This window comes from Limulus polyphemus, unplaced genomic scaffold, assembly GCF_000517525.1.
Source record: "Limulus polyphemus unplaced genomic scaffold, Limulus_polyphemus-2.1.2 Scaffold7849, whole genome shotgun sequence".
Taxonomy (NCBI): Eukaryota; Metazoa; Arthropoda; class Merostomata; order Xiphosura; family Limulidae; genus Limulus; species Limulus polyphemus.
In genome coordinates, this window is record NW_013673459.1 from 1 (window position 1) to 14,668 (window position 14,668).

At 32.5% G+C, this 14,668-nt stretch overlaps 1 protein-coding gene across 1 annotated transcript in view; it reads left to right on the forward strand.

The window, feature by feature from the left end:
• Positions 1-5,536: 5,536 nt before the first annotated feature.
• LOC106474914 (MAP kinase-interacting serine/threonine-protein kinase 1-like) overlaps positions 5,537-14,668 on the forward strand; it is a 27,161-nt gene continuing 18,029 nt past the window's right edge. The window contains exon 1 of the mRNA XM_013935613.2: positions 5,537-6,090. Within this exon, the coding sequence (XP_013791067.1) occupies positions 5,925-6,090 (166 nt within the window). The 5' untranslated portion in view covers positions 5,537-5,924. The remainder of the gene's footprint in view (positions 6,091-14,668) is intronic.

The window sequence follows — 14,668 nt, forward strand, 5'->3', positions numbered from 1 at the left end:
ATACCATAAAAATGTTTATCTGCATGTGAATTGTTCACAAATTCATTTAGGTAGACTTGACAAGCATTTCACATGCATAGGTAGGTCAAAAAATAGAATATAGAGAGATTAAAATGTGATATGGACTGGCTATCATGGCAACATACAAAAGATAATTCAGTTTGAATCAACATACATGTATTATTTACCAAATGTTAGATATATACGACTGTTCATTTTAAGTTTAATACGAGAATATTATTTAGTTTATATTGTATGAGCATTAAAGTAAATTATTTTTAGAAGCAATAGTTCTGTCAAGTTTGCTTACGTAAGTGTTTACGAATCATTTGTTGTGTAGTTCAATTGTTCGAAATTGACGTCACGTTACTCGAACCTTCTGTATTTTTCTCCTTGCTTTAAGTGATTATTGTTACATCATAGCGTCTCGTAGTTTGTAGAAAGTTCAAAGCCATAGTTGGGTAATATATATATATGCATATAGGCGACTAAATTAGAACAAGTTAAGTAAGTTAGTGAATGTAAAAGCGAAAAAGGTGAAGTTAGACTGCGTGATTGTCTGTTTAATTGTAACAGGGGATATCTAGATTGAGTTTCACAATTTGTATTGTAATAACAGAGATAAAAGAGAGTCATTTGTCTTGTCAAAGGATACTCCAAAGTAACTGAATCCGCCTGTGTGAACTTTGACAAAAAGAAGACAATTATTTAAAGCTCTGGATACAACTGTGATAACCAACAGTTCTAGTGGTGATTTTAAAGTGTAATAATCCCATACTGTAATGTAATAACAGAGTAAAGAAGAAGAATTCGTCTTGTCATTTGGGTTCTAAAGTAACTGAACCAGCCTGTGTGGACTTTTGATATAAAAGAAAATTATTTAAAGCTCTGTATACAACAGTGATAACCCGTGGGGTAAAGTAAGAGAATTTATCATTAATTGTATTGTGATAACAGGGTAGAGGAGAATAATTTGTCTTGTCAAAGGGTGTTCTAAATTAATTGAACCTGACTATGTGGACTTTGACAAAAAGAAGACAATTATTTAAAGCTCTGGATACAACTGTGGTAACCAACAGTTATAGTGGTGATTTTATTAAAGTATAATAATTACAGATTATGTTGACAGAGTAAAGAAGAAGAATTCGTCTTGTCAATTGCATTCTAAAGTAACTGGACCATCCTGTGTGGACTTTTGGTATAAAAGAAAATTATCTAAAGCTCTTTATACTGCTGTGATAATCCATGGGGTAAAGTAAGTGAACTTATCATTAATTATACTGTGATAACAGGGTAGAGGAGAATAAATTGTCTTGTCAAAGGGTGTTGTAAATTAATTAAACCCGCTTTAAGGAAAAAGAGACAATTATCTAAAGTTCTGGATACAATTGTGATAACCAATAATGTAACGAATTATTGTACATAAGTTTGACTTGTCTTGACTATATTATTTTGAAACAAGTGGATTGTGTGCTGCCCGTTTATTGTTCAACTATATCGCCAACGAATCACAGACACCTGTAAAGAATCCGGCCTTATAAAACCTGACACCCAAAGTCTTTGAATTTGTTACTAAACATAAATAAAACGTTTCTGAAATCTAAGTAGCAGTCTTTATGTAATTTCACAAAAGATATTTTAGGTAAATTAATTTGTATCATCTTGTAATTAAAACTTAAATATGAAATATATCTTCGTTTCTAATCATTCCAACTTATAATCCTAAATAGCTCTATTTTGGCCGCTATATTGTATTTTTGGAAAACTTCAAAATTTAACACTTAAGATTCACATAAATAGTTGATGTAAATTCACCTAAGAATAAATTTCTATAGATAAAATTAACTTGCATTTGGACAACTGAAGAAGTCTGCTCTGTAATTTCATCTTGTACTTTCATTACACGGCTTTTATTATGTACTATTTCAAAACTCCATACTAACTGATAATTTGTCTTAACTTTTGAACTATTTTCTATTATTACAACATGTTCTGTCGTTGAGCAGATTGTTTGAATATTTGGTAAAAATAATGCTAAATCCATTCTACATAAGGATAACGAATTCATTTTTTCAATAATATTTGCTATAGGCTGCGTTCATAAACAAACTTTTCAACGAAAACTCTGATATTACTGTAGGCCTAATACACTACAACATTCAACAGAAATTTCCTTGACTGATAACAAATGCTGGGTAACTTACTAATTATCTTACAGAAGTGTTGACCCTTACTGAATAACTTTACTTGATCAACCTTCTCTCGATAAACAACTACTCGATGATTAAATCGTTGTATTTAAACTGGGATTCTCATTTTTACGAAGTATGGGGAGCTTCTAGATTGTAGTACCACATTTTTCAACATTCTTGATCATAACGTCATACGTTTTCTAGCTAACATCAAAATTAGAACATTAAAATATAGCTTAAAATACAATTAACATGTATTTGCTGCAATAGCGTGATAATGAGCAGCTATTAAGTTTAATAACTATTTCTCCAATAATCATAAAACTGAAAATTTCTGATAACATGCTCATGTTGGGTTAGTCAACTCAGCAGCAACATTCAACTGCATGATGAGGAAGATGTTGCACAACACCACCAACATAGAGCATTATGTGAACGACATTCTGACACACACAGCTAGATGGTAAGACCACTGGAAATACTTAGAGAGCTGTTCAGATATAGCATAGTGAAATGTGAAACCTACACTCATATTCGGGTTGGTGTAAGCAATAAACTGAATCACACTAGTGCTTTTATTTTATCTTTCAGATATGGCATAGTTTTATGGGATAAACATGGTGCCTCACGTAAAACTGAAAATTTATGATAACATGTTCATGCAGTTATTCTTGAAATGACGGCGAGCATTTTTCCGTAGTATGTGTCCTATATCCACTCTTCTTATTGTTTCATCTGAGCGTTATTTCGAATACTTTATTTCTTTATCACAAAATATGAAAACAACACAATATAACTCATTAGTTGTAAATATTTTTCTAAAGGATGATCTATTTGGGTTCATCATGGGAGTATTTTCTACAGATTTGTTCTGTACAATTTTAATACATTTCTTCGTCATGAATATACTTGGAAATTGTCTATGGGAGTAAAATTGGTGGGATTTCGTCTTTGCTAAGGGTATATATCAACAGCAATAAACATGTATGAAAAAGTGGTTTATGATTCTTATTTATGCAACTTTATGCAAAGTTTGCTGGGATTCAAGGTTTTCAGATTAAATAATATCTATACAAGAATCTGTCGTGTTATATAACGATGCTCTGTGAATGATGCAGCTATGTGGAAATATTCTCTGTAGATTAGAAGACATGTTTGTTTCTAACTCATCAATGTCTCCTTTTTTATCAGCACAAAAGAGAAGGTACAGTTTTTACACCAATTTTCTTTGTTGGTTAATTTTTAAAATAAGAGGATGATTGCTAAAAAATCTGCAGTCCTACAGAATTATAGTTAGAACAAGTTGAATATAATGACAAATCGGGAAATAAACTTTCGAATTGAAAATTGGTCTGAAAGTTGTAGCCTATCATATTAAGTATAGAATTATATCTAATTATAACTCTGTTCACTCAAGTCTTTTTTCTTTTTTTTCCAAAATCAGTTAAATAAGCATAAATATAAATAAATGTGATAAAAGCAAGCAATAAGTAGAGACGAAGAAGATAGAGGCAGCCATCTTTTGGATATACCATAATATTGTCACGTCTCTGGTCGTTGGTTAATTTTCCGTAGAAATTCTTTCCGAAAAACTTCAGCGATAGAAGTCCTTTCTTAAATAAAACTAGTTTATTCTTTCTCAATACAACTTTGCAATACACTTAATTTCTACAGTCATTTTAACTTAAACACACGCTATAATTCACAACGATTCACGCACTTTACTTACGACTTGACTCGATTATCTGTCTCTATCTCTTCAATCTGCAAGTATTAATCCCGTCACTTTTTTGCCGGCTTATATATACAAAAAATAGAGGGCGCATAGAGAAGACTAGAGTTGCCACGAGCAGACAAGATCCTTCTATAATATCATGACGTGTTACTAGCGTCACGTGACTTCCGCTGTCGTAACAATATGTTTTCTACCCACAATTCCTTGTTTTTCTGTTGTTCCCCGGTGAGACAGAAGTATGTCTACGGACACAGTAGATAGCCTAATATGGCTTTTCTGTAAAATAAAACAACCCCACAACAATTCTTGTTTTTACCATAGGTAACTCAACTACCAAAATAAGATAGTTAACCTTATATATTTCTCTACTCGTAATTTGTACTGTCAATAAAAATTAGTTTTGAAATGAGTTTAAGTCCCAGCCTCGTTACCAGTTAGAATCAAATATTTGATTTCCTTTAACTAAATTACACAGTTGAGTTATATTTTTGCAAATGCTAACATGTGAAAATGATTTTGATAATGAAAGCTAAATTATATCATTTTCAATTCGTTCCCTTTTTTTTGGTACTGACAACATTGCCTGGCACATGGACTATTAATGACAAAAAAGTGATATATATATATATATATACCATAATCAAAGATTTACGAAAGGGAGTAATAATGGCTGGAGACGGCTTGAATGGGTAATGAAGAAAAACTTTAATATAAGTTTAACATAACAGTAAATGTACAACGTTTCGACAAGGTTTTGTCATCATCATTACCCATTCAAGCCGTCTCCAGCCATTATTAGTCTCAAAGTGGGTTCCTCGTCATCGAATTACAAAAGGGAATTTTAAAGGAAGTGGTGGAGTAGTAACGAACAACGAATAATGCTGAAGTACTTTATTGTCACAAAATAAAATCAGCTATCACGCTATTAGAGTAAATTTGTATATTTCTGCTACAACACAGAGGTGATCAGTCGAATGCAACTTAAATATGACCCAAAACAGGTTTTACGTTATCTTTGTTTTTTCTCTCTCTACATAACTTTCCAAACTCACTTATGCAAAGCCTATTTTTATAAGTCACGTTTTAGGTTTAATCATCCCTTTTCTCGAAACTATGTTTATCATAAGATATATATATATGTGAAACCTACACTCATATTCGGATTGTGTAAGTAATAAACTGTATCATATTAGTGCTTTTTTTTACCTTTCAGATATAGCATAGTTTTATGGGATAAACATGGTGCCTCACTTACAAATTACAGAGTGAAAATTGCTATGGACAAAACATTGTTTTAAGATAAAGCCCTTAAACCATCATTAAAGCATTATCAAATAAATTAAACTTTATTTATTCTCCTAAATATTTTATGTTGAGGTACTGAATTTCGTTAGTTTGTTTGTATATCTATTTTTATTTCATTTAGTGTAGAGCCACATTAATCGTAAGAGCTCTCCCTTTTTTGACACAATGAGCATTGCCCTATCTATAGAAAAGGCCTGTACGTGCGTGAAGAACCTTTATCTATAAACATGTCACATGACAATATTCGGCGCTGTGATTTGCTACCCTAATCTATGAGACACGTCATTCTGGGTATATATACCGAGGTGTTCCATTTTGTATTTGTGTATTCCGATGTGAAACGGTAAAGAGAGAAAGGATTGTTTGGGCATCAGCTATCAGCTGAGCTCTAAGCTTGCAGCTGGGCGTAAAGCCAAAGCAAGAGGTGGTTTGTTGTAAATTTATTTTCTTGGATTTCTTCTACTAGTCCTGTACTATCAGCGAGTATTTTTACCTAATGTTATGATGTAATTGTAAACGAAAATTTCAAACGCAACAAAGTCGAGTTCGAGTGCTTACCCGCTGGTTATTGCTTATGGTGACAGTTTCTAAGGTTACAGATAGGCCTAACTACGGTTTGACTGTGTTCGATTCCAGTTCAATAAGAAATCTAGACTAGTTGATTAAGTTTTACATTAAGTCTATGATTTATTATGCCAGAATCGATTACAGTTAAACAAGGTGTTTATGTTGATGAATCGGTTGATATCTCGATGAGGGAACAAGAATCAAATCTTGATCAAAATCGAGATCGTGCGTCTATTCGAGATGTGTTTACTGGAAGCTGTGAACCTCAAACAGAAATAAACGACACAACAGGTAAGCTAGTATAATTTATTTATATAATTAAGGCAAACTGTAAATTAAGTGTAATATATTTGATGTGTTTTTGTTGTTGTTTTTTCAAATGTATTGAGTAGCAATATCAAAGGTATTTCTAAAGGGGGGGGGCACGACACGTATTGTGTACTTTGACCAAACTTAATTTTTTTATGTAACGTCACAATAAATCATCAGATTTCAATAAACAATAGAGAATGCATTATAAATTCTGTGTGTCGGACTGTAATAGCCACTAAACAGGAAAGTTCATTACTATAGTTATTAAAGTTAAGATTATGTTTTTTATAGTATATATATCACCCTATCTGCCTCCCCCTTGAATATGCTTCATCTGCATTATATAATCTTTACATCATTATTCCATGAATGATTTAAATTAAATCTTAAGTCTTTATCTCGCAAACGTAAAGTGGTACTGCGGGATTTTAACTGAAATTTCGTTCATTAAAATAAACATCCAAATCAGATTCCTACAATTAATATTTGCATTTTGATTTGATTAGTACACAAAGTCTAATTACAGTTTGTGTGTTCTCAAAGAGAGAAACTCAAAGGCACTGCTGTCATTATCTTATTTACAGAGCTAACAGAAAAAAATAAACATTCTCTTTATTATCAGTGCTGAACTGTGCTTTAATAATAAGTTTTAAATAAGTACATTTTGTTCGGGAACTCTCATATGCTATTATTTTTTCAGTTACTTTTTTTATTCCAGACAGCATTAGTGGGCCCATTTAACTTATTTCATTGGGTAAGAATTGTGAGTACTTGCATGTCGGGCTACTCTGGAGGAGCCTTGAGGCAATGCAAGCAGACAGACAAACTGTCCAGTTTAGAATACAGCTCTCGGAGTGCATATCAAATAAGTGTTGTTTTTATTAGATACAGTGCAACTACTTTTACAAACACGCCAGAGCATAACATTTTTGTGGGACAAAAAAACACGAAAAATAACTTATCAGTTAATAATAGAAAGTGAATGATAATTTAAAATGTATACTGTACAGACATTTTTTTTTAATAGTGCAGAGCTACACAATTGGCCATCTGCACTCTATACACGAGTCAAACCCTGGATTTCAGCGTTTTAAGTCCAAAGACTTGCAGGGAAACCACACGGAGAGTTTCACATCTGTAATGCTTTCCAAAGACGTCAACAAGGCAAAACAACAAAGTACAGTGTTATTAATAAAACAATTTTTGGCTTCAGGCTACTATTTCTTCTATGACACCATGGTTATTTATCGGGTTAACTGACATTACTTTTTTCAAGAACTATTTTTTTAGAAGTTGTATGACAGATAAGCTGTCATCTGTTACACATAACTGACAAGAAGTCGTCTGTTATACTTTTTTTTTCCATGTTTCATTTTTCTGAAATGACCTAATTAGAATAATAACCATAATCGGAATTATTTATAAACATTGAATTGCAAAGTTGTTATTGCTCGGTACTTTCTTACTTAAATTAAAATTTATTGTTTCTACAAAATAAAAAATAAATAAAAAATGTGCACAGGTGCGTACAGTGCATTTCTCTTTTTAATTTTATTTTAACTTGTTAAAAATGTTCAATATTGTTTGCTAGTGGGTATCATCATAACCATCTATACTAAAATATTTTTTTTTTCTGTCATTCTGGCAGATAAAGTGTGCACGTTTTAAATGCACCAGAGTGCAAGTTCTGTCTTACAAATGAACTTGATGAATTCCAACTTCCCTATTGGTCCGTTGGAACATTTACAAAATCACTGAATTAGAAACACAACCTGTTCCATAATCTTGTTTTCTTTTACTGTATGACAAATTCTTTAGGTGTGTCTAAAATATTTTCAGGGTTATAGATAAATGTAAATCGTATTCTTATCAAAGGTGACATTGTGGTTCTTTTCATGAGATTTTATCGGGTAATTATATTAGTTTTGGCTATTTCACATAGGATAGGAGCCAGGGGGAAATTTATCGGGTGTTCTCCATAATTCGTGATTGATCAATGGCGACAATTTTATATTCCCTGTTTTATTTTTGATAATTTAATTGTGGTTAAACCTGTGGACTTTGAGGGAAATATACAGGGTGTTCTTGTTTGATCTAAAAGAGGTTCATCTGTCGTACAGGATTGCATCTTTGTTTTTCTCTTGGGCATATTATCCCACTTTAGTGTCATTTAGGTATGTATGTGTTATTGCTAATTCGGGAATCGAACGTTAATACAACAGTTCCCAGTGGGCGTGTTTGATCACGTGTAAAGAAAAAAAAAATTCTTGTACTCCTTCTGTATCCAGTATGAACTTGTTGTTTCACGTATGTAGAACTTACCGTTATTTTGGTTCAAATAAAGAGCAATGAATTATATGCAAATTATATGAAAAAGAATCGCTGGGACACTTGTCTGTGATACCTGAACACGTATGTCAAGTTTGGTCCTGCTAACATGTAAGTGTGTATGTGTGTGTGCAGGGGGTACGAGTCGAAGGTTTTTTTTTCTTCTCAATTTTCAGTAGTTACACTTGGCTATCACCATTACTGGCGACCGTATTGATCACATGTAACCGAAACTACAAAGTGACGTCATATCGATCCTTTGTTGACTGTTATGAAGCACGTGTACATAATGACCTTGTGATAAGCATGGATAATGATATGGTAACTCGGATGATGTTTATTTCTAACTCTCCCTGTCTGGCATAGTTCCAGCCAAATGGATGTTTTACCCGCTGATGTATAAAGTACAGGTATATATATATATATATATATATCAGAGACCCGTTATACACACACTTTATGGTGTATTTGATATGCGATTATAATTTTCACGCAAAAACTTAATAAATCTGTCAACAGCAAATCAACCAGCCAATTATATAAGCTAGGCAACATTACCTTGAATTGGCCATTTACAAGTTTCAGCTTGGCACAACAAATGTGTACAAATAGAATACCTGAGGAAAGGTAAGGTCAAACACCGAGGATTTGTCAGTATAGTTTTCGTTGTCATACGTTTTTATTAGCGTTTTTGAAATCTTTTAAGTGCTCTGTTAGTGGTTTTAGGTCCCTAAACTCTTTATTAGATGTGTTCTCATTACCGTTGGGTATACGCAGCATTAGCTTTGACTACTTGTGTGGTGCTCTTGACATTTAAAGTTGATTCAAATACGTGTAAAAGTTACGTGTTACTCTGGGGGCGGATTGTAACCAAAACTGTAAAAAAAAACTCAAGTCTTGTACGATATAAAAGTTTATAAATATGCTTTGTTTCTTTGGGGAAATTTTATCATTTTCTTCTTACTTGCATTTTGCAGGATATTGGTTCCTCCAAATAATAAAACGTTTGTTGGTTTCATTAAGATAACAGGATAGTGTCGCTTAATTTCAGAGGCTGTGTGGTTTTATTCGCTCATTTATATAGAAGCTTCCAGCCTAAAAATCGCTCCCTCTTTAGGCTAAATCTCCAATGAAAGGCTTACTTAAAAATGTGACTATAACAGTAAAATTTAACCCTAAGCAGAAAGCGTCGGGTTAATGTTTTTTTTTTTTAATACCTCTGGGCCGAGCAGTTTATATGAAAAATGGTCAGAACGAAAACTCGCCTTTAGCGAAGAAGTATTATAAATTTTTTTTAAAAGAAACTTTGCAACAGACAGGTTTCAAAAACTGTTTTATAAGCAGTTTGTTAGGGACTTTAATTTCCGTTTATGTTATTATATTCAGAGTTAATAATAGCATCTATATCGGTCAGTCTTTTTTGGAAATTTTCTAAAGTGTCGAGGCTCAGTTTGAACTGTTGTATGTTGTGTAACTTCAGGTAAGTTTATAAATGATGAAGCATTCAACGTGTCATAACTTGTTCTTTTTACGTGCCGCTCTCCCTCCCCAGCGACTCGGGGATAAGTCTAAAGGCTTATAATACTAACAACCGGATATCGATACCATTATGGGCACGGCACGCATAGCCCATTGTGTTACTTTGTACTGAACAAACGAACAACAAATCTTTATACATAATAATGAAGGCCATTGTTTTGTAATGTTTTTCAGAATATATGTATATTTTTACTGTTGCTCATTGGTTAAATTAAAATATCCCAAAGTATACTTATCAGTTAGTGTAGTCAAAGTAACTGAATACGTCGTTTTCACGCGCATAGCTCGTGTTTGATGAACCAAAGAGTGGTAGTTGTGAAAAGGTTTACTGAGAACGTCTGCTGTCGTTTTAAATTTCTTACATTACGTTCAGTGGTCTAAGAGTAAAATGTAGCCACAGCTGTGTATGAATATATTTTAAATTGTCATATTACTCTTGTTGAATACATTTTAAGGCAGTTTCGTTTGATGTTAATGACACGTATAATAATGAACACGCTTTAAATGATTTTAATATATACTTTCGAAAAAAGTCTTATCGCATAGGTTTAGTGCGTGAGTACGAGTCTTTGTTACCACAGTCAGTACCTAAAATATGAGAAATATTATACTGTTTATTGGTTATTTTTTACAAATTCTAATATAATTGGAGAAGTTTTAATTTTAACTGTGTACCTGTTACATTTTTAGGCCTTCTCTAAAGTTAGGGACTTTAATTTCTGTTCATGTTGTTGTGTTCAGAATTAATAGTAGTGTTCGAAGGTTTTTAGTTTATTTCGCACGTGTTATAATAAATATGCGTGTTGCATCTACATTTTAACAAATAATTCGTGTTATTTCTGATCCTGTAAGTAAAGTGTGTTTTGTTCTCTTCTTTCCAAACTCCTACGAAGCTAATGTGTGTGTGTGTTCATTGTATCCCACTACTGTACTTGAACGAGGATATGTGTACGCATTCCCTGTTGCTGTTAATTCCCTGTTGTAAAGTAGGTCGGTTCAATAACCAGACACGTGTGGGCAAAACAAGGTAGAAACCAGGTTTGTTACTTTAACCGATTACGTTGCTCTGTGTAAGGACCTGTATAGAACTTTTAAGCTTAGAGAAGCATATGGTGGCGATTTTCAATGACAAATTGTCGACAGTGAAAAAATACTCAATATTCGAACAGAAACTGGATAATTCAATCGTGTATTCATGTGCCTTTCCAGGACATACGAGTTGCTCAGATTTTTTGAAATTTTAGCTTTGGGTTAAAATTATATTTCGTGCTAAAATAAATCGAATTAAAAACACTTTAAGTGTGAAAAAAAAAAGGTGCGGCCAAATAAAAAAAGACTGAGTGATCAACTTAAAGGAATGAAATCAAAATTGGCGGCCAAACTTGTAGCTACACTTGTAGCATTGATAATAATTTTACAGCAACTATTCATTCATTAGTTAGCTAGGCCGCATATGTTGTTTTACCAACCTTCATGCCCAAAATGTAAACCAAAAAAAAAATGCGTCCTGGCTAACTAATGAATGAATATTTGCTGTAAAATTCTTTATCAGTATTATAAGTGTAGCTACCAGTTTTGCCGCTAATGTTGATTTCATTCCTTTAAGTTGCATGCTCAATCCTTTTTTGGACGTACCTTTTTTTTCACACCTAAGGTGTTTTTCATTAGATATCATGGCTTTTTGTCAATACACACCAACAACCCACAGCAAGCAAGTAAGTGAGACCCGATAGTAACCAACATTGGCTTTACAATCGCAACCCTATTATTCTGAACAGACCTAAACTTTACAGGACCAACCAGATTCTTTAAAATATATGATGGTGTTTTTCCCTCTCTAAAACAGTGTTAATAACTTCCTTTGTAGTAACGCCATGGAATCTTGATTAATAGTTTCTTGTCATCACCCGCATGCACTTGGAACAGCCGTATCAAGCACCATTATTTATGCTAATTGCTGCTTAAGCTACTATCATATGACGCTAAACTCTCTTTAATTAGGAGGAGAATTTAATAAAATTGAGTAAATTTGTGCTGAAAAGTTGGTAATGAATAATCAGTAAAAACCGTTCACCTGTATGATTCTGTTGAAAACTTGAGCTAGAAACTGATAATCTAGTTTGAATGGCGTTACCAATACTTATGTATCTGCACGTTCTTTCACCCCATAGTTTTGCTGCTCTATATCGGCCGTCTTTAATCATAATAAAAAAATTAAAAAAAACAACTAAAAACGGTCCACTTTAACTGTCAGGTGAAGCTGTAGTAAAAATTCGGACCTATAACTCGCGTGACGTTTTGCAGGTGAATAACTTTGCACATGTGGCTTATATTTAAACCAAATTTGACACCTAATTATATGTTTTAAAGATATTAGTGTACTAAAATTTGACAAAAATCCGTAAAAGTTAAGTGTTTTTCTATCAAATAAAGTTTCCGTACTTTTGGTGCGAAGAAAAAGAATAGGAAGAACTTTAATCAAAATTGGAGATTTTATATCTTGTGTATTTTTTAATGGATTGCCTTGGAATTTGGTATGTGAAGTAAGAGTTCAGTAGATCACATCCACTGACAATGTGATAGTATGGATAACCACAGCCCTAGCTACAGAAGGTGGAAAATCGCTAAACTATCACTCCTGTTAATAACGCACACAGTTAAGCTCGAGTTTTTTAACTCGTACAGAACATAATGTTGAACTTCCAGTATGATTACAGTTACAACGCTAAATTCATCTCGTTGAGTTGTAATTTACTCAACACTAAACAGTATTCTAACACTTTACTTAGTACAGAAAATCTGAAAGTGCAATCTCACTGTTAGGCTTAACCAATTGTTACGGAAATTCTGTTGGTAAATTTACTTCCTTAGCCTAAGATTTATTCCAGAAATTTTGTAGGTTTATTTACTAATATAGCTCAAATAAAAACTACGCTAATATAATAAAAAGTAATGACGATGATAGAACTGTTTGACAAACTCAAACATAAATACTGCCATTTCTTCGTGGTAAAATTTCTTATGAAAAAATAAAATTTGAGTTATCTGGCTATGGCCACAATAAGTGATCAATGAAACATTGCAATAAAGTTAAAAAAAAAATCAACCTCGGAAGCTGTATCTCTGTACTTTTATAAATACCAAATAATTTATAATGCAAAACACTTCTCAATTTTGTTTTATTATAAGTAATTGCACTGTATTTTATTTTCAAAAGTTCTTATCAATAACATGATGTTATTGCATAACGATTTAAATATTATAGTTATAATTTGTAACATGCATAAATATTATCAAGGTGCTTATTACTAGCAAGGTGACAAATAATGTGTACAATGTTGTTGTGGAATTGAATGTAAACTGTAAGTAACAATATCATCGACTTTACATTTGTATGGCATTACAGAATTTGAAAGTTATACGACTTCCTTAGGATTGCGATCGATTGTAGGCTGAAATGATTTCTAATACATTCATGTTTAGGGTTACGTACATTTCTTTTTTGTCGTGGTAAAGTTTCTTATGGAAAAAATAAAACTTGCAACGCTTCTATTTGTTGTGTACAAAAAAGCACTGTTATATTAATGTATGTTTTTAAAATGTACCGTTGAGATACCAAAGCAAAAACTTTTTTTTTCTACACTAACAACTGGGAAACAAACCATAGTACACATCATTGGCTTGACCTTGTATGTAGCTGTGGAACTGCAGTCAGCAGATCACGTCATCTAAACAGCAGTCTTTCCGGAATGTTCTACGTTGGCAGATGGTGCGTGGTCACGTGATACAAACCAAAGAATACATCGCCTTGCGCTTTTCCCCAGGATAATGATTGAGATCTAATATACCTCTAATTCACTGTTGCCTTTAAAGTCCTACAACACCTTCACAATTAATAAGTTTGTAATTTTATGTAGGTGTTCAAAATGCTCATTTGAAAATCTCCAGTATTTTTTTTTATTTTTTTTACTCGTTAATGTAAATGTAAAACCTACATTTGTAGATGGTGATTAAACATAATTACTAGGAACTCATTTTACATTTACACTATACCTAAATATACCATTTTCAACTAGTATAGTTTTCAGAAGAGCTAGTTTTTTTATTTATTATTTACAGCCTCTAAGGCAGCAAACGCACACATTCGAATATATAATAAGGCTTAAAAGTTGTATGAAGGATGAAAATCACTAACAAGAGGTTGGATTGCATGCTCAATTTACCAAACACTAACAGATTATAATATACGGAACTTGGTACCTTTTATTAAAATTCACAATTTTTAGAAGCTTTAAATGTCTTTGCAATGGTATCTGTGGAAATATAATATTCCATTAATTGAACAAGTATATTAAAGTTTAAACTAAAGTCGTGTAAAACAAAAACACTAGCATAGTTTGTTTATGGTACTTAGGTTGTCATTTAGTTACCATAAGCAACCTGGTTTTATACAAGTATCTTGAATGATGTGTAGTATTAATGCTACTAACTGTTGTGTTGAAGAATATATCTGCTTTTGTATGTCAAGTGTACCTTTTAAAACATTCAAACAAAATACTAAATACATAGATTGTAGGTGTCTAAGACCTGATATGATTGGGAGTCGCTAAGAAGAGGAATTTCCAAAATTGATTTGAGTAGGTGACAAATGATGGATATAACAATAGTGGGGGTTTCATGTTATTTTCTT